Consider the following 26,954-nt stretch of genomic DNA (forward strand, 5'->3'; position numbering starts at 1 on the left):
TTCTGTAAATCCTTGAGGAGCGCGGGTGAATTTAAAGCTTCGTCCATTCAAACTAAATCCGAATAAATATTGGCTTTCCGGATCTATTGGGACGCTGAAAAAGGCATTCTTGAGATCAATTACAGTAAAGAATGTGGCTTGAGAATCAATAGCTGTCAATAATGATGAGATATCAGGGACCACAGGAAATTGTGGCACAATGCATTTGTTTAATTCACGCAAATCAATAACTAATCGATATACTGGCGGGGCCATAGGATCAGTTCGTTTAAGAATCGGAATTATCGGTGAATTACATACATTGGAGTTGGTTTCTACAACCACTCCTTGCGCAACTAGCTCGTCAATAATTTTCAGTAAAGCCGCTACAGCATCTTGTGGTAACTTGTATTGTCGCATTCGTGGTAGTACCACTCCTGCCTTTAGTGTGACTCGATATGGTGTAATGTTCATGCAACCAACATCAGTAGGGCCTTGTGCCCATAGATGTGCTGGTAAGTTCTGTAAACGGGAATCCATGTCTCTGGATACAAAGTGACCTTTAAAATCACGTAAAAACAATCTCACTCCTTCCGGGGAACAACAGATAATAGCCCCTAGGGCTTTCAATGTCTTTATACCTAACAAGTTTTCTGGACATGATTTGGTAAGCAATAAGTCAGTAGTTCGTGTCAAGGGACCAATCGTAAGCGGAAGTGGCTGTGTTACTTCATTAACAATAGGCTTTCCTGAGAAACCAAGGGAAACATTTTGAGAGCCTGAGAGGGGTGCCCCTGGAACTTCACTACGTTTTATGGTTGTTCGACTTGCCCCTGTATCGAGTAAAAATTTTCTGTCTTGACCTAATAATTCGCTATGTACATAAGGTCCTTCTTGGTCTACTGGAATCTCGATAAGGGGTAAGTCAACTTCCCTCTCTAGGCTGGTTCATGCGTAACGTTGATACTCAGGATATTCATACTGTGCGGTCTGATACATTTGTCGTGAAGTTACTTGTGTGGCAGCAGCAGGCAACGGTGGTGCAGCTGGCACAAACTGTATGGGCTGTTGTGCGGCTGGCATAGACTGTTGCTGAACTGGCATGGGCTGTCCATGCTGCATAGCTCCTGGTTCATTCTGATCTTGTCTAACTAATCGTGGTCTCTCTTTTGCAATACCTGAGGCTATATTACGTTTCAGGACTGGACAATCGTGTACATAATGGCCTGGCTGTTTACAGTAATTGCAGGTTCCTTTTACAGGAACTGCAGATTCTCCTGAATGTGTCACACCCTTTTTGTGACCATCCGCTGGTACTGTCTGAGAAACTAGCATTTTCATTTTAGTATCCTTCATGCGTCTGTGCTCGTGTTCTTGTTCATCCCTAATTCTATTGTGATGATACTGTAACATTTGTAGCATTTGTGACGGAGTGTTACTTTGCCAGGTACTCTCGAATTTCAATATTCTATTCTTCACTGGAGGCAATGCATTTTCCACCAATTTTGTCACAAATAAATGTGGATATGAGTCACTACTTGCTTTTATACCACTGTTTATACCAAAACATTTTTCAAAACGGGCATAATAATCACTTGTGTCTTCATCTTGCTTTTGTTTGCAGGCTGTGATTGCACCCCAATCTTCCTTTTTAGTAGTTAATAAACGTGGTAGTACCTGTACTAGTAAACCTGGTAACAGTTTAACTTTATCCCCGAGCCCTGAACCTGCAGCTCGGGCCCTTTCTTCTTCTGCTAATGCTGACCAATCTATCTTTTGGTCTCCCACTTCCCACTCTTTTTCTTTCAGTTTTTCATAAATGCCAGCAGGCAAAAGCACCTTTAGTATCGTCATGATATCAGGAAAGGTGTACTCTCCCATGAGTAACATGTCTTTAATTTCTCGGTGGAAACCCGCTGGGTCTTTGTCATGACTGGGTACTACTTTCTTCATTTCTAATAATTCCATTTTTGATATGGGTGTGTAGACAAATACACGATGAAACTCATTGTCATCGCCCTTTATTGGGTGCACTTCTCGTAAGGGATTCTGTCTATCCATGTAGTGCGGTGTTCCTTCTTTGTTGGGGATCGAGAAAGGATCTGGACTTACAGAAAGAACGTACTGTTTACGTGACATTAGTATTTCTTTGATTAACTTGTTACTGGAACCTCTCCATCTATTCGTGAGTAGTTCGGTTAACATATCGGGTAAGGGATCAGGATCAGCATGTTGGCTCTTATATTGTATAAGAAGTTGCTGGATCATATAAATCCCAGCTAAACGTTGTTCGTCTGGACTGAGGTTCAAAAACGCGTGTGCGACTGTTACATCACCATATTTACCGGGACTGTCCATCCAATGAACAGCTGCCCTTGCTAATTCTTGTTCGTCCATAGAATCGAGGAGGTGGTAACCCCTTCGTTCCCGGAGTATTTTATCTGCGGCTTGAAACAAACGCTCGGGAGATTTCATATTTATTATAGTTGGACGTATAGAGTGTATCGGATCAGAAAAACCTCCGGTATTATTACAGGACCTTCCTCTGCCCACATAGGCTATGGTGTCTGGCTGTCTTCCTGAATCTCCTGATTCTGACTCTTCATCCTGCTCGAACTCGTCTGTTTCCAATCTCTCTGCATGCATGTGTTCTACTTCTTTCCTGATTTTTCGGCACATGGCCACTATACTTCCCTGTCTATCATGTTTTCCATCGGATATATTCTGACTCCATTTAGTAAGGATCTGCATTATTTCCGGGTCTACCCCTGGTCGGTCTTGATTTCTGATCACACAATTTACAAAAAAACGTAACAATTCTCCCTGTATCTCTACTTTCTGATATTCCATAGCTCTGTTAATGCATTCAGGATCTTTTCCTGTTTGGACAAAATGATATATGTTATCTAAATGCACGGCCATTCCTGGTAGCCTTCCTAAAAACGACGCAGCTCGTCTAATACGTAATGATGTTATAATCATTTCATCCTCTTTACCAGGCACCGGGTCATATCTGCAATCTACCATAAGATCCTTAAGCGTACGGTTATTTATAAGTTTGGGCGTACGTGCATGTACTGATTCTTGGAAAGAAAATTTACTCCCTCGGGGTGGCGTAAAATGAAGGCTAGTAGCACCTCCAGTAGCCCCCTCTGAGGTGTCAGACGTGAAAGGATTCGTTGAACGTGCTACAGCCACTATAGGTGTAGACACGGCTGTAGAATCAGTTGCGGGGACAGACGCGGAAGCAGATGTGCTTACCGAAGCTTGTGTCGTAACTTGTGCCGGAACTTGCTGTGGCACAGTGACAGATACCTGCTCTTGTCGTTGAACCCCCCCAGCTGACGGTCTATGTGGTGCGGGGTTGGCATATTCGGGAACTGTGTCATCTAGATAAGAGGAAAGAAAAATATCTTCTGCGGTTCTAGGATGTCCTTTAGGATGTACCTTTATTGGAAACAATGGGGGTGGCAAGTCCTTTGGTATGGCCGCAGTGGCTTGAGGCAATCCTTCGGCCAGAAGGGGATGCATCCCTTTCATAAGGGCATTTCTTTGTCTCTCTGTTTGTTCTGCTTGTACTCGTGTACCTTCTTCAATCAACTGCTTCTCTCGAACCTTATTTGCACTTTCTTTACTTCTCTCTTCCTGTCTTAGCGCCTTTTCGGTGCGCCTATGCGATTCTTTGCGCCATAATTCAATAGCGTCTTTCTGTGACTGTCTAGCTTTCCTCTTCCACAACTCTTCTTCTACTTTCATGATACAGTCTGCATCCCAGGTCCCAGCTACGGGCCATCTCTGATTCTCTGGTAACTCTTTGGTGTAGTCCACCCATAGATCTAGGAATAATATGGCGTCTAAGCCATGTTTGTGGTACATAAAATGCCCTGGAGTGTCCCTAGGAGGAATAGGAACTGCCTCTTCAAGCACCCCTTTTCTAGTAGTGATCTGTCTTAACTTCGAAAAGAGCGGCATATTGACAACTAATCTGGTACTTACTCTTGAACACAACTGATCTGATACTTAATCTTGAACACACTTAGTACGAAAAACACAATAATGAACAAAGCACAATAAAACAATCATTCATACCACAATATGCAGGACATTTTAACACGTTAAAAATAAAACACTAAACATTTTAAAAATGATCAACAATGATGACAGTCTGCATAACTAATCACCAAGCAGAATTCTTGACAATAACTAGATACTTCGGAATACTTGATATACGGCTAAACCGTACATATACACTGCTAAACAGTGCAGACCGGATTTGTGTACCCAAATCCGTCTTGACCGGCACAACCTATGTGCACGTCAACACGCCTCCCCGGCGATGGTACTCACCGAGTAGCTCACAACGAAAGGCCTCGGAAACTGAACTCGATTTCGGACATCGGACCCTCTGGACATCGGGACTTCGGAAACCTGGTGGGCCTCTGTATACCTCGGATCTTGCTCTCTCAGCTAGGCTCTGGTCGGGATACTTCGCGCTTCTCACCGCCTCGTCTGGGTTGATCGCAGCCTCAGTCGCCCCCGCTTGACCGGAGGGAGCTACAGGAAATCCTGCTGGTACGCGTTATGGTCCGTCCAGCTGTGGCAGGAGACCGGGCCTGCAACGCACCGCCGGCGCGTGAGATGAGAAAGTGTCCCTATTCGGGCGCCATTATGTGGTAAATAAATTCTTCTTTACCGAACTGAATTTCATACTGGAACTTTAAACAAATAGCTCAGAATAATAAGAGGCAGAATCCGTGGTATAAGAGGTTTCTGAATGGGCTTTATTCCAAAATGGCCGACTCGAGTCGCGGCCTTCAGGTTCCGTCACCGAAAAGGTTCAGGAAGTGAAGTACGATACTTTATTGACAGACATGCATTTTTATAGTAAGTACATTACAATGAAATGAATGTAGAAGGCGTAACATTTGATAAGAAAAGTGACATAGTAAATACGTAATCGAAACTAGGCGTAATAAGGAATAAAAAGAAACATAATTGGTTAAAGTTATCATATATAGGTGGTTCTATAAGATAATACTTGGCATAGATGCGCGCGCAGCAGCATGACGTGTAATTGACGTGTAACTAGGGGGTGAAGGGGGCTTGACATTAACTCTACATGTGGAGACGAAAAGTCTAGGGGGTCAAGTCAACCTAATCCCAAATCATATCTAACATCCTATGTTTAAAGAACTATGTTATCCACAAGGAAGGACTGAAGGACTTTCGAACAGAATCTATTCTATACTGACTGTATGTGCGTGCACAAGCGTCTAAGTGTCTATGTAAAATGCGAGAGGCAGAAAACTTTCCATGGCAACTGGGCTATGAATTACTTGCAGGGGGACAGCCCTTTGCTCGAGAGCTAAAGGAAATGTTTACCTAAATCACTAGACAGGAATGCATCGGCTGAAGAGCAAAGGAGATAATTCGAAGGTGAAATACAGCTTCTTGGCAGGCCGGCGAAAACTGGCCGAGGCAGGCACCGTTAGCTGCACAGGAAATAGGACAAAGTTCATGGATACAGATGTGAGCTCAAGCTGACGCTTGTCAGAGACAGAGAGCAGGGAAAGGCTTTGAGGACAGAATCGGGCCTACTTCGCCTGAACTGTAAAAATGGAGTAACTGAGCCATATAAAGTCGGTGGCCTTTCCTACTTAGGAAGCGAATATCCAGCCCATTTATGGCGGATCTGACAGAGAACATATTGACGGTGGACGCACATGTGTTTGCGTCTTCGAAACTGGAACTGGAGGGAACATACATGTACTTGTAACATGCATATAGAACCGTTGGGGTCCAAGATAGGGGACATAACTGATCAGGGAAATCCACTTTTCCACACGGGTGGAAATCATTCACGATTTATATTATGATGTGAAGTTCTCCATGTGCTGAGTCACGTGACACAGATTAGAATATAACAGACAATATAGTGCCATGTGACCCCATTCAAAATATCACAGACTGTGTCATGTGGCCTCATTCAGTAAATCCTACACTGCACTGCTTCATGTGATAACATTCAGAATTTCACAGATTGTGTCATGTGACTTGTTTTGGACCAGCAGACTGTGTCATGTAATCTCATTCATATCACCCACTGCTATGTCATGTGACCAGGGAAGTTGATTCTAGGAGTGGGCGGCAAACTCCGCTTCTTTGGCACAGTTTTGCCACATTCTGTGCTCTGCTTGGAGCACGGAGTTTGGCAAAAACTATGCCTGCCGCCGGCAGAGCAGAGTTTGACTCCACCCTACCAACACTGCTCAGACATCAATCTGCTCCCAAATATGCGAGTGGGAAAACTAGCTGCTTACATGGGCATTGTGGGCTTTGTGCATCTCTGAAATGCCCGAAAGCTGTAAGATACCTGCACACATCTGTGCCCACACTTTCCAGTTAGAGTCCGAAAACTATGCCCTTCAACACCCTTTAACGTCCTTCAACGTCCCCTTTCATTCTGGTGACAAAGCTGAATTCACAATATAAAACATCTGCTTCCACCATTAACGCTGAAGGCGGTGCGGAAGTACGGCAGGATTTGCTGTTGCTGTTGTTACAGAGTTACAGAGTTGTTACAGAGTGCCATAGCTGTTGCAAAGTAACTTCTTCCACGAAGAAAGATGCAGATACTTTGAATGTAAATTCAAGTAGGTTTATTCCAAGTTGTAGGTTAACAGCTCATCCACCCAACCGTCAGCAGGTTCATCATTGTTTAGCTCTCGACACCCTTCAATTTCATGGCCCGTTTTCATGATGTTTTTTACCATATTTCTCAGGTATCTCGTATGTCTGTTTATCAGGTTAATTTTCTGTCTTGTAAAACATCTTAAGAAAACATTTAATCCTGAAAAATAGTTTATTACCATAACCGTTACTTACTCGCAGCGCTTCTCACCCTCATCTTTGCTACTCCCTGGGCTGGGCATGATGAAGCGGCGGTAACAGCAGAGCGACTGAAGGAAAGGCAGCAACGGATAGAGAATAACCAACCACTGCGTGGCTCCATAATAAAGCCATGCTGTGATTGGCCATGTCCTTCTGTAAAGCCAAACCTGCTGCCTCCAGGACTAGGCCTACTCTTCGCCTCTTGAGTCAATCCAGAAGCTGTTTCAAAGCATAAGAGCAGCGTCGGGATTGGCTGTAGCAGGCAAAGTCAGCTCTCCTTTGGAGACCGGGTCGCTACGGATATGATCCCTGGCTCACTAAAGTTGTGCGGGTAGGAGAGGCCTTATGTGCGCATGCCGGGTTAGTCATAGAAAGACACCCATTCACCCTGACATGCTCACTCGCACATCTTTAGACCCAGACACTCTTCCAGTGACGTCTATAATGACGCCACGCCCCCCGCCCACTCATAAATTGAAAGTCTGCTGCTTGCAATGTGCAGCCGGCCCGCGGCTGTAATATAAGCACCGCGACCGGGAATATAAACTGTCTAAATACATACTAGGGTCCAGGAGGGCAGCAAATACAGGGGGGCAATGCCCCCATGGTGAAATCGCACCTGGGTGGAATTACATATAGTACATCAGGACTAGAATTTTGTGATTTGTGCCCCCTTATGTCATGGTTTTCCTCCCTTATGCCAAGAAGCATCTCCAATGAGCTAGTGCCAGTATCTTGACACAGTTACCCCTATGCCAACAATTGCCTCCAGTGTGCCAGTAGCAGTGGTTTTCACAGTTGCCTGTCCATGCCTCCAGTTGCTTCCAGTGTGCCAGTAGCAGTGGTTTTCACAGGAGCCTGTCCATGCCAACAATTGCCTCCAGTGTGCCAGTAGCAGTGGTTTTCACAGGTGCCTGCCCATGCCTCCAGTTGCCTTAAGTGTGCCAGTAGCAGTGGTTTTCACAGGTGCCTGCCCATGCCAGCAATTGCCTCCAGTATTCCAGCAGCAGAATTTTTCCATAGGTCCCTTTATAAGCCACAAATTACCTTCAGTATGTAAGGGCCAATGGCAGACTAGCAAGCATTACATCATATTCTCACTCACATTTACTCAACCACACTCAATCATTCATTCTCACTCAGTCTACCTCACTCTCACTCATTCTTACTCTGACTCCAACATACTTACTCACACTCACTTGCTCTAACTCTGTCATTCTCACACACTCTGTATCACTCATTCTCTCTCCTTCATTCACACTCACACTTACTCCGACTCTTACTCACTCATACATTTTCACTCGTGCACTCTTATTGTTGCTCATACTCACTGACACTCATCCTCACTTATTCTCACTCACTCCCTTTTAGTGGCTCTCACACACTACCTGTCACTGACACTCACTGTTACTTACACACACACATGCTCACACGTACAAACACATTCACAAACACACAACCACACTCCGATCCCCAAGCTTGTACCCTACATACATTTAAAAGCATTTTTTATTTGTCATCTGCCACAGAAGTACTCAATTCTAGATCCTCGTGCCCCATTTTTTATCACACTAACAGTGAATAATAATCTATCATTCACTATTAGTGTAATATAAAATTGGCTGAAAACGAAGGCGGAGCACGACTCCCTTCAGGATAACCTGCCTGTGTGTTCTTGGTACTCATTTGGTACCTCTGAAGCCAGAGGTCGCACAAGCAGTGTCAGGGGTCACAAGGGGCAAGCCTTGAGTCACAGCTGCGACCTCTGGTAATCCCTAAATGATGCCCATGCATGTGACCCTGTTGAGAACATCATACAATGTGCCAAGTGACCTCATTCAGAATATCTGAATGTGCTGTGTTTTGTAACTCCATTCATAGGGACACTGCTATGTCATTACCATTCAGAATATCAGTTTCTGTTATATCTTGTGACCTCATTCTGAATATCACATTTTGTGCTTAGTCAGGCAACACCCCAGAATGTGCTGTGTCATGTGACCCCAGTCACTGTTTTCTAACCATAGATAGTAAAGTGTTTCACTCCTAAAAATACCGCCATAACTTTAACATCTCCTCTGGAAGCTGATTTCACTGTGTTTGTTTCTCTCTTTTGCAGGATGTCAGAAGCACCCTAAGCAGGTAAGGCCGGTTTATTATCCTCCTGTCAGTGTGTAAGGAGCAGGTCTCAATGCTGCTGTGTGTAAATGCCACTACTGAGCTCACACAAAGTGTTAGGAAACTTTCAGATCCTCATAAAATCACTTTACAGTCTCAAAACAAATCTTAAGTCCTCAGAAACCTCCCCTATGTCATCAGGAAACTCTCTTAAATTTTTAGAAATCCCTGCAAGTTTTCAGCAAACTCTTTTGAGTCTTGAAATAATTGCCACAGAAATGAGCTGCTGTCCTCACAAAACATATTTGTATCTTTAAAGCCTAACTGAAGTCGTACGAAAAGTACCCTGAATATACAGAAAACGCAAGCCCATTCTGGAAAAGTCCCCCCAGGTTTTCCTCAATTCAGAGTTGGGCATACACTAAGACATAATTTCCTAACTATAGAGACACATATGCTGGCTCTGCTCACAACAATTGCAGATCCAATTTTCAGCACTATTGTCAGGGATGTTAGATCATACACAGATATCTTCATGTGGGGTAGAGGAGCTACCATGGTACGGCAAACACCCTGCCACCGAGGGTGTTCACCTGCTTAGGACAATGTCCTTGGCAACAAATATACACAATAATAAGTACTAGAGCACACGTAGAAAGTCCATTTAATAAAGAAAGTAGTCCTAATATGAAGTCCATCAAATTTTTTGTTCTTTTTTGTGAAGTTATTTTATTCCATTTGTAGTTTCCACAATGTTCGGTTTATATCTCAGCAGGAACGGCCAATATCTGGTCTATACGAGCACAAGCAGCTGACACGTGTTTCGTCCATTGGGCTTTGTCAAGGCTGCAGAAAATATACATACATTGGAATGGAACATCATCTCTCATGAAATCTTTTACGTAAAATTCATATGTGTCAAAACTTCAAATTGCAGTGATGAGGCGAAGAAAAATAGTGACATGAGATTATATATGCCGGTCACAACGCACTGGGGATATTGTGTAAAAATGCATTGTAGCGTCAGCTCACCCAAAGCCATAAAAAGTGTTACCCATGATTGGCGACGTTGACCGAAAGATGAGAACCCAAGGAAGGGGGCCATAGAGAATCCCAGTAAATATTATAATACAAGCAAAAAACTAGATTTTGCATGCATTGTGCTCTATAAGATACGAAGAAATATGCATGTTTAGTGTTCCATTTTGCATGCAAGGATAGAATAAACTTTAGTAGTGAGATTTAATAAGAATATAGAATACCTGAGCGCCCTGTAGTAAGGACAATGTCCAAAAGTAGTCCGAGAGATGCAGAGCAGATCTTGTCAGAATCTATTTAAAATATATATAAAATTGTATGTATATTCGACCATGCTGAGGGAAAAATAGTAGTGTGCGGAAAAGTAAACATTAGTACACCGCAAGGAGAGCGAAGTCTCCTGAGTAGTAGAAAGGGCAGTGCAAATAAAAACATATAAAAGTAGACCAGTTCAGAATGGAAACTGATCACCCAGGTGAAACGAGGGAAGTGATTCCATGTGTAGCGGAATACAATTAAAAGGGCCACATTATGAATATTTGTCTTGTGAATTTCCTAGTGGAGTGGGAAATAAGCAAGAAGCATTTTATGACTGACTGGTGGTGATCGGTCAGTATAATACCAAAAGAGGCCATCTAGGGTAACCTACCAAACCCACACATTTCTGAAAACTAGAGACCCGGGAGAGTCCAGGGAGGTATGGCTTGCGTGGATCCCCCAACGTTTCCCTAGCCAGAATCCCCTGCAAACCTCAAATTTTGCTGAAAAAATCAAAATGTTCTCAAATGTCTGTGTGAGAAAGTTCTAGGATCACAGGACTGACACAAGTTTCCTGACACTCAGCGCTCCCCCAGGTCTCCCGATAAAAATGATACCTCACTCGTGTGGGTGGGTCAGGTACCCATGACAGGCAAGGGCCCAAATCATATTGTGGAGACTTCAAAATTACCCATCATTAAACGACCTGGTTTTGCAGGGAGGGGGCACCGGGGATTTTTTGCCCCTGGGATCGAGGCCATCTAGGGGAACCTACCAAACCCACACATTTCTGAAAACTAGACAACTTGGGGAGTCCAATGAGATATGGCATATGTAGATCCCTCAATGTTTTCTTACCCAGAATCCCCTGCAAACCTCAAATGTAAGGAAACATTATCACTTTCTCTGTAATTTTTTGCGTGGGATCACCGTGCCAGCACAAATGTCCTACCACCCAACATTCTCCTTGTTCTCCCGAGCAAATAATGATACCTCACCTAGGTTTGCAAGGGATTCTGGGAAGAGAACCTGGTGGAAGCCACACAAGTCACCCCATCCTGGATTCCCCTGGATGTCTAATTTTCAAAATGTTATAGGTTTGCTAGGTTTACATGGGTGCCAGCAGAGCTAGGAGTTCAAAGTCTACAGCTAGGCACTTTGCAAAAAAAGGGTAGGTTTTCACTGTAAAAATGTGGTGTATCCATGTTGTGTTTTGCGCCGTTTCCTGTCACGGGCACCAGGCCTACCCATACAAGTGAGGTATCTTTTTTATCTGAAGACTTTGGGGAATGCAGGGTGTGTGGAATTTTGTGGATCCACGCAAATTCCAGAACTTTCCATCACAGAAATGTGAAGAAAACGTGTTTGTTTTATAAAGTTTGAGGTTGGCAAGGAATTCTGGGTAAGAGAACCTGGTAAAAGCCACACTAGTCACCCCATCCTGGATTCCACTGGGTGTCTAGTTTTCAAAAATGTATAGGTTTGCTAGGTTTCCCTAGGTGCCGGCAGAGCTTGGGTTCATAATCTACAGCTAGGCACTTCACAAAGAAAGGGTCAGTTTTCACTGTAAAAATATGGTGTGTCCATGTTGTGTTTCGGGACGTTTCCTGTCGCTGGCACTAGGCCTACCCACACAAGTGGGGCACCATTTTTGCTGGGAGACTTCGGGAAACATAGAATAGTAGAAGAAGTGTTTTTGCCAATTGACTTTCTATGCATTTATCCCTTCCAAATGTAGGACAGTGTGTAAAAAAGTATAATTTTCAAAAAAGCCCTCTAATTCACTTGCTGGTATAGCAGATATATGGACTTGTGCAAATAACCACTGCTCCAAAATACCCTTTTCTTGTTCCCATTTCGGAAATACATAGTTTTCCTCGATACCTATTTTTCACTCTATATATTTTACCGAGTGAATTGCTGTACACCCGGCGCACAATGAAAAACCATCGCAAGGCGCAGCTCAGTTACTGGCTCTGGGTTCTTGGTGAACCTACAAGTCCTATATATCCCCACAACCAGAAGGGTCCTGTGGATGGAACTGTATATTGCTTTAAAAAATCTGTCATCCTTAAAAGAAGTTACCGGTGACAACGTTGGCACAAATGGCTGAATTTTCAACTCATTTTCAATTTTCCCTATTTTTAACTGTTAGGTTCTATAAGAAAACCTTGAAGAATCTACACAAATGACCCCTTACTGAACTCAGAGTTTTGTCTACTTTTCAGAAATGTATAGCTTTCCAGGATCATTATTGCTTTCATACCCATTTGTACCAATAACTGAAAGGAGGTTTAAAGCACAAAAAATAGCAAAAATGGGCAAAGTCCCAGTAAAATGCCAAAACTTTGTAAATAAATTCGGTTTTCTGACAAAAGTCTGTCAGTGCTGGGAAGATGGTGATATCAGCACCACAAACCCTTTATTGATACCATTTGCAGGGAAAAAACTGATGCTTTCATCTTCCAGTACGTTTTTCCTATTTTTCCCCCAAAATTTAACTGTATTTTGGCTAATTTCTGCGTCGCCTCCAGGGGAATACACAAACCTTGGGTACCTTTAGAATCCTCAGGATGTTGTAAGAAAAGGACACAAATTTGATATGGATACTTTATATGGAGAAAAAGTTACTCATATCACCTTCCAGCTAAGTAAGCTGTGAGCAAGACGCCTCTGCCTGGAGTGTCTAACGTATGTGTTTGCTGAATATTTCTTATAGTTTTGCCCTTTTGTAGGAAGGAGAACTCCCCATTTATTAGCAAAATAGAGGTGTAGTAATAGGATGTTATAATTTTCTTTGCCATATCACAAAGGGACGCCATCTTTGATCTACTGATATAAAGCTGCTGACCCTGCCTTGCTTCAGTCTCCTCCGGAACTTCTTTCATGAGATCCTGGCTCCCCTGGAAGCCCAAATAAAGCTGCCGACCCTCCCTTGCTTCAGTCACCTCCGGAGCTTCTTTCATAATCTCCTGGCTCCCCTGGGTGCCCATATAAAGCTGTCGACCCTCCCTTGCTTCAGTCTCCTCCGGAGCTTCTTTCATGAGATCCTGGCTCCCCTGGACGCCCATATAAAGCTGCCGACCCTCCCTTGCTTCAGTCTCCTCCTGAGCTTCTTTTGTAAGATCCTGGCTCACCTGGATGCCCATATAAAGCTGCCGACCCTCCCTTGCTTCAGTCTCCTCCTCCTGTGGTAAATAAAATCTGACTCATTACCAATCTGAATTTCATACGAGAACTTTAACAAATAGCTCAGAATAATAAGAGGCAGAATCCGTGGTATAAGAGGTTTCTGAATGGGCTTTATTCCAAAATGGCCGACTCGAGTGGCGGCCTTCAGGTTCCGTCACCGCAGAGGTTCAGGAAGTGAAGTACGATATTTTATTGATAGACATACATTTTTATAGTAATTACATTACAATGAAACAAATGTAGGAGGCGTAACACTTGATAAGAGAAACGATACTGTGACTACGTAACCGAAACTAGGCGTAATAAGGAGGGAAAAGAAACATAATTGGTTAAAGTTATCAAATATAGGTGGATCTATAAGATAATACTTGGCACAGATGCGCGCGCTGCAGCATGACGTGTAATTGACGTGTAACTAGGGGGTGAAGGGGGCTTGACATTAACTCTACATGTGGAGACGAAAAGTCTGGGGGGTCAAGTCAACCTAATCCCAAATCATATCTAACATCCTATGTTTAAAGAACTATGTTATCCACAAGGAAGGACTGAAGGACTTCGAACATAATCTATTCTATACTGACTGTGTGCGTGCACAAACGTCTAAGTGTCTATGTGAGATGCAAGAGACAGAAAACTTTCCATGGCAACTGGGCTATGAATTACTTGCAGGAGGACAGCCCTTTGCACGAGAGCTAAAGGAAATGTTTACCTAAATCACTAGACAGGAATGCATCGGCTGAAGAGCAAAGTAGATAATTCGAAGGTGAAATACAGCTTCTTGGCAGACAGGCTAAACTGGCCGAGGCAGGCACCGTTAGCTGCACAGGAAATAGGACAAAGTTCATGGATGCAGATGCGAGCTCAAGCTGACGCTTGTCAGAGACAGAGAGCAGGGAAAGGCTTCGAGGACAGAATCGGGCCTACTTCGCCTGAACTGTGAAAATGGAGTAGCTAAGCCATATAAAGTCGGTGGCCTTTCCTATTTAGGAATTAACTATCCGGCCCATTGATGGCGGATCTGACAGAGAACATGTTGACGGTGGACGCACATGTATTTGCGTCTTCAAAACTGGAACTGGAGAGAACATACATGTACTTGTAACATGCATATAGAACCGTTGGGGTCCAAGATAGGGGACATAACTGACCAGGGAAATCCACTTTTCCACATTCCCTCCTTGTCCCCTTACTTGCCCGTCAAGAAACATCAATCTTCATTAATCCATCGATTTGCTCATCGAGCATCATTTCTTCTTCTTTCTTTTTCCGGGATTTTGAACGAAAACCTTGATGTGGAATACACGATGTGGCACACAGACCACAAATCGCTGGTCCACATTGCAGACATAAGCAGCAACTGAATAGTATAAGAAGGCCAATACCTAGGAAGGATAGAACTCTCCATCCCCAGGCTGATATCAGACTCCAAAACCACCCGGACCAAGTCCAAGTGCCTGGATCTTCGTGTATCTGGCTCACAATCTTATGTAGGCGTGTTATAGCTTTATATACAGATGGCGAATTTTCTGGTATGAATACGCAGCAGCTGGATCCGATGACCCTACAAGCTCCGCCCCTATCGGCCAAGATGACGTCAAGGACAAGCCGATTTTGAAGGACAACGATCCTCATCACTGATTGTTCCTCTGTCAGATTGCCTAGGGCGGCTATAGTTTCATTCACTACAGCTTCAAGGGTCTTGGTTAGTCTACGTATCAGCTTACTATTAGAAATTGTACCTATATATGGGAAAATACCTTTATTGAAATCTACATACTTGTCCCATGCTGTCTCAGTATAATCAACAACTGGGAGATCTCTTCGCTCTCTATTGTGTGCTAAACGAGTATTTCGATAATAATCAGGAGGAGCTAAGAAAACAGGTGGCAAAAGAAATGCAATGTAACAGGTACCATCCCAATCCAGAGGTAGACGCATGTATGCCGTCTGACCACATATAAAGTAGGAATGGCGGGAAGCTCGAAATGTAGATTTTCCTTCATCACTATATTCTACTGTAGTAACACATTTGCTATGGCCCATAGGTATGGAACCAACTTTTCTTACACATAATTCACCTTTAACTGGGAATACTGACATGGTGGGCAAAATTAACTCAACTTCGGATTTGACATTCAGAATCATGAGATTAGGTGTAAAATTACCTAAGCGATATACTTCATTTTCTAGATCAGTACCTGTTCTACTAGGGTGGCCCTCCTTGTCAGGGTGACAGACCTTGTATAACACTATATTCAGATTTCCCCATATCCAATGGTGTTGGTAAACTGCTGTGTTTGAATCTATAGAATTCAATAAACTAAACCATGCTCCACAGGTGCCATTATATGTGAATGGATGTGGAAAGAAAGGCAGAACTCCTTTGTTATTCTGATAGGGAGGGAGTCGACCACACACCCAACAATTAGTGGCATTACTAGTCTGGTGAGAATGATGTAACATACTAATGAAAGTGTTATTACGCAGCGCAAGTCTGTAGGACAACTCATGTGGGGGTAGGTCACTAAAAGAATGTTCATCAGTTATATTAATAGCACGCCTAGAGACAGGATAATACATATGCAATAATATACTTGCAGTAACTATTATAAAACTTAAGAAAAACAAAATTAATAAAGTCACCATACAGTGGCTACGCAGTAATTTACAGTATGCATGTCTTTTCATTATGATTCTGGACTCTTCATGATTCAGACCTAAAGGAGACATGTCGGGACAGATTCAACCGCTTCACCTTGGAGAGGACTTAAACAATCAAATCGTCCGACAGTGTAGGCCTGGACCTAAGTTTTTGTTTATAGAGTTCGGAGCTACTGGCCTCAGCCAAAGGTAGCTTTGAGTCAATGGAGTCAATGGGAGAAGATGCACGGGAAGTATTGTTCATATCAGGAGGAAGTCCATGAAATTTCTTTATATGGCTGGAATGGACCCAGCCCTTCCTCCCTTCGATCTTCACGGCTGTTCTTGTTGTCAACAGGACTTGTTTGGGGAGCTTCCACCTGGGGTCCAATTGGCTTTTCCTATCGAAATTCCGAACGAGGACGAAATCCCCAGGAACCACGTCATGGGGTTTCACCTCAGTGTTGTCAGGGAAAGCTGCGACCACCTGTGAACGACAAGATTGTAGTGCAGACATCAAGGAAGCCAGGTAATCTGTCAGCATATTACAGTCAACATCAGTTATTTTACGGGGTATAGGCGTCCCCCACATATTCGGTGGTCTGCCAAAGATCACCTCATACGGGGATAGCCCTGTTCGAGAGTGTGGTACCATTCTCATGTAAAATAGTGCAACTGGTAAGGCTACTATCCAGTCAACACCTTTTTCCTGGCATATTTTTGACAATCTTATTTTCAGAAGTTGATTATGTCGTTCCACGAGACCTGCTGCCTCGGGGTGTCGGACACAATGAAACTTCCACTGATATCCCAATAGAAGCGAAACATGTTTCATTAATTCAGATGAGAAGGGTTGGCCGTTATCTGAATATACCACACGTGGTAAACCGTACCGTGGGAAGAATTCTCGAACTAGCTGTTTGGCAGTAGTCGGGGCAGTGTAATCTGATACAGGGTACGCCTCTGTCCAACGAGAGAGAGCGCAGACAACTACGAGAACATATTTGAATCCTCGACAACGTTCCATCTGAATATAATCCATCTGGAGGACTTCAAAAGGATGATCAGGAGGCTGAAATCCACCCTGCTCTACGGGGACACTCTTTCCTGGATTAAACTGACAACATATCATACAGGTACGAACTTTTTGTTTAGCGGCTGCTCGCAAATGTTTGTTAAACCAAATGTGCTGAATGCTGTCTAACATAGCCTTCTCTCCTAAATGTGCGGGACTGTGAACTGTAGCTATAATGACTTGAACCATGGAATCAGGGAGAAACCACACGGATTTCTCTTTCGTCATCCATCCTTGATCTGTCTGGATCCCTCCTAGTTCAGTCCACTTCTTTATTTCTTCTGCTGTGGCATGTGTCTGTATGTCAATTACATCAAGTGTGGGATCCTTAATTGTCATACACTGTGTCGGTGTCTGAACTATTGGCTTTGTCATGTCGGATGTACGAGTCTGAGCAGTCTGTTTGGCTGTTCTGTCAGCTAAATCATTGCCTTGAGAAATGATATCAGTAACCTTCGTGTGTGCTTTGCATTTCATAATCGATATTGCAGTCGGTAAATGAATCGCGTCTAACAGAGCATGAATGAGGGACCCGTGTTGAATATGGGTTCCATGAGAAGTTAAATAACCCCTCTCCCGCCAAAGCACTCCGAAGTCATGTACGACTCCAAATGCATAACGTGAATCAGTATATATGTTGACTTTCTTGTCTGTGGCTTGAATACAGGCTTGTGTTAGAGCAACAAGTTCTGCTGCTTGAGCTGACAGAGTATCTATACAGTTTGTTTCAATAACTTCAGTGTCTGTGGTGACTGCGTATGCGGCAACTAAATTTCCTGTACTTGTCCTCATACACGAACCATCTACATATAACGTCAGGTCTGGATCTAGCAATGGAACATCTGTTAAGTCTTGTCTGGGTTTTGTCTTTATTTCAATAACTTCAATACAATCATGAGCTAGTGGGTCGGTTCCAATTACTGGTAAAAGTGTAGCAGGATTCAGTGTATTACAACGTCTGATTTCTATATGTGGCTGAAACAATGTCAGTTCGTAACCAGTAAGTCTTGCTATGGTCAAGTGTTGTGTTTGCGTTCGGTTCACAAGAACCTCTACTGCATGCGGTACTTGTACTGTCAATGGATGCCCTAACACTATGGCATCACTTTGTCTGATTGCTAAAGCTGTCGCTGCTACTGATTTCAGACACGCAGGCAAAGCCTGAGCTACGGGGTCTAATGTACTGGAGAAATAAGCACATGGCTTACATGCTCCTGCTTGTTCCTGAGTGAGTACTGACAAGGCAGTACCTGCACGTTCTGTAACAAAGAGTGTAAAATGTTTGCTGTAACATGGTGTCGCTAGAACAGGTGCTTGACATAGAGCTTTCTTCAAGCTTTCAAAAGCTAGTGTGTGTTCCTGAGTCCAAGGGAGGACAGTCGACGTGGCTGCCTCCTGTGTTGTCAACTGAATGAGTGGCTTCGCTAGAAATGCATATTGGGGAATCCACTGTCTACAGTATGAAGTGAGGCCTATGAAAGCCCGCACTTCCTTTTGCGTCTGTGGTATTGGCATGTTTGCAATTAACTGGATGCGATCAGGTGTAAGCTGTCTTCCCTCCTTGGACAGCGAGTGACCAAGATAAATAACTCGCTGAACACAGAATTGCAGCTTAGAAGGGGACACCTTGTGTCCTTTGTCTGCTAGAAAATGTAAGACTGTCAATGAGGCTTTTTCACATTCGGGTTCGCTTCGTGCGGTGATCAGCAGATCATCGACGTATTGAAGCAATGCGGTGTTAACGGGCATGTGTATACTGTCAAGTTCTCGTTTCAGTGCTTGGCTATAGATGCTGGGGCTTTCTGTGAATCCTTGGGGAGCGCGGGTGAATTTAAAGCTTCGTCCATTCAAGCTAAATCCGAATAAGTATTGGCTCTCCGGATCTATTGGGACGCTGAGAAAAGCATTCTTGAGATCAATTACGGTAAAGAATGTAGCTTGAGAATCAATGGCTGTCAGTAATGATGAGATATCGGGGACCACGGGGAATTGTGGCACAATGCATTTGTTTAATTCACGCAAATCAATAACTAATCGATATACTGGTGGGACCATAGGATCAGTTCGTTTAAGAATCGGAATTATCGGTGAATTACACACATTGGAGTTGGTTTCTACAACCACTCCTTGCGCAACTAGCTCGTCAATGATTTTCAGTAAAGCCGCTACAGCATCTGGTGGTAACTTGTATTGTCGCATTCGTGGTAGTACCACTCCTGCCTTCAGTGTGACTCGATATGGTGTAATGTTCATGCAACCAACATCAGTAGGGCCTTGTGCCCATAGATGCGCTGGTAAGTTCTGTAGTCGGGAATCCATGTCTCTGGATACATAGTGACCTTTAAAATCACGTAAAAACAATCTTACTCCTTCCGGAGAACAACAAATAATAGCCCCTAGGGCTTTCAATGTCTTTATACCTAACAAATTTTCTGGACATGATTTGGTAAGCAATAAGTCGGTAGTTCGTGTCAAGGGACCTATCGTAAGTGGAAGTGGCTGTGTTACTTCATTAACAATAGGCTTTCCTGAAAAACCAAGGGAAACATTTTGAGAGCCTGAGAGGGGTGCCCCTGGAACTTCACTACTTTTTATGGTTGTTCGACTTGCCCCTGTATCGAGTAAAAATTTTCTGTCATGACCTAATAATTCACTATGGACATAAGGTCCTTCTTGATCTACTGGAATCTCGATAAGGGGTAAGTCAACTTCCCTCTCTAGGCTGCTTCATGCGTAACGTTGATACTCAGGGTATTCATACTGTTCGGTCTGATACATTTGTCGTGATGTTACTTGTGTGGCAGCCGCAGGCAATGGTGGTGCAGCTGGCACAAATTGTATGGGCTGCTGTGAGGCTGGCATGGACTGTTGCTGAACCGGCATGGACGGTCCATGCTGCGTAGCTCCTTGTTCATTCTGATCTTGTCTAATTAATCGTGGTCTCTCTTTTGCAATACCTGAGGCTATATTACGCTTCAGGACTTGACAATCGTGTACATAATGGCCTGGCTGCTTACAGTAATTGCAGGTTCCTTTTACAGGAACTGCAGAATCTCCAGAATGTGTCGCACTCTTTTTGTGACCATCCGCTGGTACTGTCTGAGAAACTAGCATTTTCATTTTAGTATCTTTCATGCGTCTATGCTCGTGTTCTTGTTCATCCCTAATTCTATTGTGATGATACTGTAACATTTGTAGCATTTGTGACGGAGTGTTACTTTGCCAGGTACTCTCGAACTTCAATATTCTATTTTTCACTGGAGGTAATGCATTTTCCACCAATTTAGTCACAAACAAATGTGGATATGAGTCACTGCTTGCTTTTATACCACTGTTTATACCAAAACATTTTTCAAATCGGGCATAATAATCACTTGTGTCTTCATCTTGCTTTTGTTTACAGGCTGAGATTGCACCCCAATCTTCCTTTTTAGTAGTTAATAAACGTGGTAGTACCTGTACTAGTAAACCTGGTAACAGTTTAACTTTATCCCCGAGCCCTGAACCTGGAGCTCGAGCCTTTTCCTCTTCTGCCAATGCTGTCCACTCTATCTTTTGGTCTCCCACTTCCCACTCCTTTTCTTTTAGTTTTTCATAGATGCCAGCAGGCAAAAGCACCTTTAATATCGTCATAATATCAGGAAAGGTGTACTCTCCCATCAGTAACATATCTTTAATTTCTCGGTGGAAACCCGCTGGGTCTTTGTCATGACTGGGCACTACTTTCTTCATTTCTAGTAATTCCATTTTTGATATGGGTGTATAAACAAATACACGATGAAACTCATTATCATCGCCCTTTATCGGGTGCACCTCTCGTAAGGGATTCTGTCTATCCATGTAGTACGGTGTTCCTTCTTTGTTGGGGATCGAGAAAGGATCCGCATTTACTAAGAGAATGTACTGTTTACGTGACATTAGTATTTCTTTAATTAACTTGTTACTGGATCCTCTCCATCTATTCGTGAGAAGTTCGGTTAACATATCAGGTAAGGGACCAGGATCAGCATGTTGGCTCTTATATTGTATAAGAAGTTGCTGGATCATATAAATCCCAGCTAAACATTGCTCGTCTGGACTGAGGTTCAAAAACGCGTGTGCGACTGTTACATCACCATATTTACCGGGACTGTCCATCCAGTGAACAGCTGCCCTTGCTAATTCTTGTTCGTCCATAGAATCGAGGAGGTGGTAACCCCTTCGTTCCCGGAGTATTTTATCTGCGGCTTGAAACAAACGCTCGGGAGATTTCATATTTATTATAGTTGGACGTGTAGAGTGTATCGGATCAGAAAAACCTCCGGTATTATTGCAGGACCTTCCTCTGCCCACATAGGCTATGGTGTCTGCCTGTCTTCCTGAATCTCCTGAGTCGGACTCTTCATTTTGTTCAAACTCGTCTGTTTCCAATCTCTCTGCATGTATGTGTTCTACTTCTTTCCTAATTTTTCGGCACATGGCTACTATACTTCCTTGTCTATCATGTTTTCCATCGGATATATTCTGACTCCATTTAGTGAGGATCTGCATTATTTCCGGGTCTACCCCCGGTCGGTCTTCATTTCTGATCACACAATTTATGAAGAAACGTAACAATTCTCCCTGTATCTCAACTTTCTGATATTCCATAGCTCTGTTAATGCATTCAGGATCTTTCCCTGTTTGGACAAAATGATATATGTTATCTAAATGCGCGGCCATTCCTGGCAGCCTTCCTAAAGATGACGCAGCTCGTCTAATACGTAATGATGTTATAATCATTTCATCCTCTTTACCAGGCACCGGGTCATATCTGCAATCTACCATAAGATCCTTAAGCGTACGGTTATTTATAAGTTTGGGCGTACGTGCATGTGCTGATTCCTGGAAAGAAAATTTACTCCCTCTGGTTGGCGTAAAATGAAGGCTAGTAGCACCTCCAGTATCCCCCTCTGAGGTGTCGAACGTGAAAGGATTCGTTGAACGTGCTACAGCCACTACAGGTGTAGACACGGCTGTGGAAACAGTTGCGGGGACAGATGCGGAAGCAGATGTGCTTGCCGGAACTGGTGTCGTGACTTGTGTCGGAGCTTGCTGTGGTACCGGGACAAGAACTTGATCTTGACGTTGAGCCCCCCCAGCAGCCGGTCTGTGCGGTGCGGGGTTAGCATATTCGGGAACTGTATCATCTAAGTATGAGGAAAGAAAAATATCTTCTGCCGTTCTAGGATGTCCTTTAGGATGTACTTTTATTGGAAACAATGGGGTTGGCAAGTCTTTAGGTATGGCCGTAGTGGCTTGAGGCAAACCTTCGGCCAGAAGGGGATACATCCCTTTCATAAGGGCATTTCTTTGCCTCTCTGTTTGTTCTGCTTGTACTCGTGTACCTTCTTCAATCAACTGCTTCTCTCGAACCTTATTTGCACTTTCTTTACTTCTCTCTTCCTGTCTTAGCGCCTTTTCGGTGCGCCTATGCGACTCTTTACGCCATAATTCAATAGCGTCTTTCTGTGACTGTCTAGCTTTCCTCTTCCACAACTCTTCTTCTACTTTCATGATACAGTCTGCATCCCAGGTCCCAGCTACGGGCCATCTCTGATTCTCTGGTAACTCTTTGGTGTAGTCCACCCATAGATCTAGAAATAATATGGCATCTAAGCCATGTTTATGGTACATAAAATGCCCTGGAGTGTCTCTAGGAGGAATAGGGACTGCCTCTTCAAGCACCCCTTTTCTAGTAGTAATCTGTCTTAACTTTGAGAAGAGCGGCATATTGACAACAGCTAATCGGGTACTTACTCTTGAACGCAACTGATCTGATACTTAATCTTGAACACACTTAGTACAAAAACACAATAATGAACAAAGCACAGTAAAACAATCATTCATACCACAATATGCAGGACATTTAGCACGTTTAAAAATAAAACACTAAACATTTTAAAAATGACCAACAATGATGACAATCTGCATGACTAATCACCAAGCAGAATTCTTGACAATAACTAGATACTTCGGAATACTTGATATACGGCTAAACCGTACATATACACTGCTAAACAGTGCAGACCGGATTTGTGTACCCAAATCCGTCTTGACCGGCACAACCTATGTGCACGTCAACACGCCTCCCCGGCGATGGTACTCACCGAGTAGCTCACAACGAAAGGCCTCGGAAACTGGACTCGATTTCGGACATCGGACCCTCTGGACATCGGGACTTCGGAAGACCTGGTGGGCCTCTGTATACCTCGGATCTTGCTCTCTCAGCTAGGCTCTGGTCGGGATACCTTGCGCTTCTCACCGCCTCGTCTGGGTTGATCGCAGCCTCAGTCGCCCCCGCTTGACCGGAGGGAGCTACAGGAAATCCTGCTGGTACGCGTTATGGTCCGTCCAGCTGTGGCAGGAGACCGGGCCTGCAACGCACCGCCGGCGCGTGAGATGAGAAAGTGTCCCTATTCGGGCGCCATTATGTGGTAAATAAAATCTGACTCATTACCAATCTGAATTTCATACGAGAACTTTAACAAATAGCTCAGAATAATAAGAGGCAGAATCCGTGGTATAAGAGGTTTCTGAATGGGCTTTATTCCAAAATGGCCGACTCGAGTGGCGGCCTTCAGGTTCCGTCACCGCAGAGGTTCAGGAAGTGAAGTACGATATTTTATTGATAGACATACATTTTTATAGTAATTACATTACAATGAAACAAATGTAGGAGGCGTAACACTTGATAAGAGAAACGATACTGTGACTACGTAACCGAAACTAGGCGTAATAAGGAGGGAAAAGAAACATAATTGGTTAAAGTTATCAAATATAGGTGGATCTATAAGATAATACTTGGCACAGATGCGCGCGCTGCAGCATGACGTGTAATTGACGTGTAACTAGGGGGTGAAGGGGGCTTGACATTAACTCTACATGTGGAGACGAAAAGTCTGGGGGGTCAAGTCAACCTAATCCCAAATCATATCTAACATCCTATGTTTAAAGAACTATGTTATCCACAAGGAAGGACTGAAGGACTTCGAACATAATCTATTCTATACTGACTGTGTGCGTGCACAAACGTCTAAGTGTCTATGTGAGATGCAAGAGACAGAAAACTTTCCATGGCAACTGGGCTATGAATTACTTGCAGGAGGACAGCCCTTTGCACGAGAGCTAAAGGAAATGTTTACCTAAATCACTAGACAGGAATGCATCGGCTGAAGAGCAAAGTAGATAATTCGAAGGTGAAATACAGCTTCTTGGCAGACAGGCTAAACTGGCCGAGGCAGGCACCGTTAGCTGCACAGGAAATAGGACAAAGTTCATGGATGCAGATGCGAGCTCAAGCTGACGCTTGTCAGAGACAGAGAGCAGGGAAAGGCTTCGAGGACAGAATCGGGCCTACTTCGCCTGAACTGTGAAAATGGAGTAGCTAAGCCATATAAAGTCGGTGGCCTTTCCTATTTAGGAATTAACTATCCGGCCCATTGATGGCGGATCTGACAGAGAACATGTTGACGGTGGACGCACATGTATTTGCGTCTTCAAAACTGGAACTGGAGAGAACATACATGTACTTGTAACATGCATATAGAACCGTTGGGGTCCAAGATAGGGGACATAACTGACCAGGGAAATCCACTTTTCCACTTTTTCATGAGATCCTGGCTCCCCTGGACGCCCATATAAAGCTGCCGACCCTCCCTTGCTTCAGTCTCCTCCTGAGCTTCTTTTGTAAGATCCTGGCTCCCCTGGATACCCATATGAAGCTGCCGACCCTCCGTTGCTTCAGTCTCCTCCGTGGCTTCTTTCATGAGATACTGGCTCCCCTGGATGCCCATATAAAGCTGCCGACCCTCCCTTGCTTCAGTCTCCTCCGGAGCTTCTTTCATGAGATCCTGGCTCCCCTGGATGCCCATATAACGATGCCGACCCTCCCTTGCTTCAGTCTCCTCCGGAGCTTCTTTCATGAGATCCTGGCTCCCCTAGATGCCGATATAAAGCTGCCGACCCTCCCTTGCTTCAGTCTCCTCCTGAGCTTCTTTTGTAAGATCCTGGCTCCCCTGGATGCCCATATAAAGCTGCCGACCCTCCCTTGCTTCAGTCTCCTCCTCCTTTCATGAGATCCTGGCTCCCCTGGACGCCCATATAAAGCTGCCGACCCTCCCTTGCTTCAGTCTCCTCCTTCTTTCATGAGATTCTGACTCCCCTGGATACCCATATGAAGCTGCCGACCCTCCGTTGCTTCAGTCTCCTCCGGGGCTTCTTTCATGAGATACTGGCTCCCCTGGATGCCCATATAAAGCTGCCGACCCTCCCTTGCTTCAATCACCTCCGGAGCTTCTTTCATAATCTCCAGGCTCCCCTGGATGCCCATATAAAGCTGCCGACCCTCCCTTGCTTCAGTCTCCTCCGGGGCTTCTTTCATGAGATACTGGCCCCCCTGGATGCCCATATAAAGCTGCCGACCCTCCCTTGCTTCAGTCACCTCCGGAGCTTCTTTCATAATCTCCTGGCTCCCCTCGATGCCCATATAAAGCTGCCGACCCTCCCTTGCTTCAGTCTCCTCCGGGGCTTCTTTCATGAGATACTGGCTCCCCTGGGTCCCCATATAAAGCTGCCGACCATCCCTTGCTTCGGTCTCCTCCGGAGCTTCTCTCATGAGATCCTGGCTCCCCTGGATGCCCATATAAAGCTGCCGACCCACCCTTGCATCCGTCTCCTCCTTCTTTCATGAGATCCTGGCTCCCCTCGATGCCCATATAAAGCTGCCGACCCTCCCTTGCAATTTCTGCAAAAGTTTTTTGGTAAAAGGAAGTGGTTTAGTGTTAAACAAGGAGATCACCTTCGGAAGAACCAGCATCTTAATGGTGTTCACCCTCCCATAGATACCGAGGGGCAGATTTTCCCTCCATCTTGTAAGGAGAGCATCTATATCACGGTGTTGCTTGAACATGAAATACCTTTGAACAAGCATTTACAATGCAACGGTCTCGGCATTGTTAAAGTTAGAGCTATTGGCATTGCTCATGACCATGCCGTTTCTTTAAATGTTTTAAAAACAAAAACATAAACAAAAATAATGTCATGAGCAATGCCAATAGCTCTAACTTTACCAATGCCGAGACCGTTGCATTGCAAATGCTTGTTGTGATATATACTTGAGTGATCAATTGGGCTGTGCTGCTTTGAATCCCTTGACTGCTTCTGGAGAGTTTAGCATGGTGTGCCGCCGGACAGGTACATTTGCTGCTTCTGTCATCGCATCCAGATAAATAATACAACAAGTAACATTACACGCACAACAAGTCAGTTGTTAGGCGCAAAAGCTAAATAAGCAACAACTTTGCCTTGGTAGATAACATTAAAAAAAGCTTCAGTTCTGAAACAGTGAGACTGTGATAGAGCTATAACGAGTCTCTTTGAAGTTACATTAAACGCAGCAAAGGGTGGTACTGCTGCAGAGTTGTATTTTTCCCACCCCGAGGATGAGGGCAAAAAAGGAGAGTTCGATAGTGACTCCTCTCATCACCTGCTTTTTAGCACCGGCAGGACCCGGCCCACTTAAAGCCCTTACTGTCCCTTTAATGGCCCCGATTCTCAGAGGTGTATTTCCGGTGTTGCTGTCCTTGGAGCACAGTGCGGTTACTGTCCCTTTAAATACTCTGCGGCTGTGTGGAGCAGTTCCCGTGCTTTTCTTATGATAAAGATTCTATCCAGCGCCTATTTTTTTTAATCTGCCGAAATGGACTCGTATGCAGTGCGAGTTTGTCGCACTGCATGGATTTAA

The 26,954-nt window shown here is 44.1% G+C and overlaps 1 protein-coding gene across 1 annotated transcript in view; it reads left to right on the forward strand.

Moving 5' to 3' along the window:
* The window catches only part of LOC146869182 (E3 ubiquitin-protein ligase TRIM39-like), an 83,575-nt gene that overhangs the window by 34,416 nt on the left and 22,205 nt on the right, over positions 1–26,954 (forward strand). Inside the window, exon 4 of the mRNA XM_085643051.1 lies at positions 8,990–9,012. Coding sequence (XP_085499177.1) covers positions 8,990–9,012 — 23 coding nt within the window. The remainder of the gene's footprint in view (positions 1–8,989; positions 9,013–26,954) is intronic.

Source organism: Triturus cristatus, chromosome 1_1 (genome assembly GCF_964204655.1).
Source record: "Triturus cristatus chromosome 1_1, aTriCri1.1, whole genome shotgun sequence".
NCBI classification, from domain to species: Eukaryota; Metazoa; Chordata; class Amphibia; order Caudata; family Salamandridae; genus Triturus; species Triturus cristatus.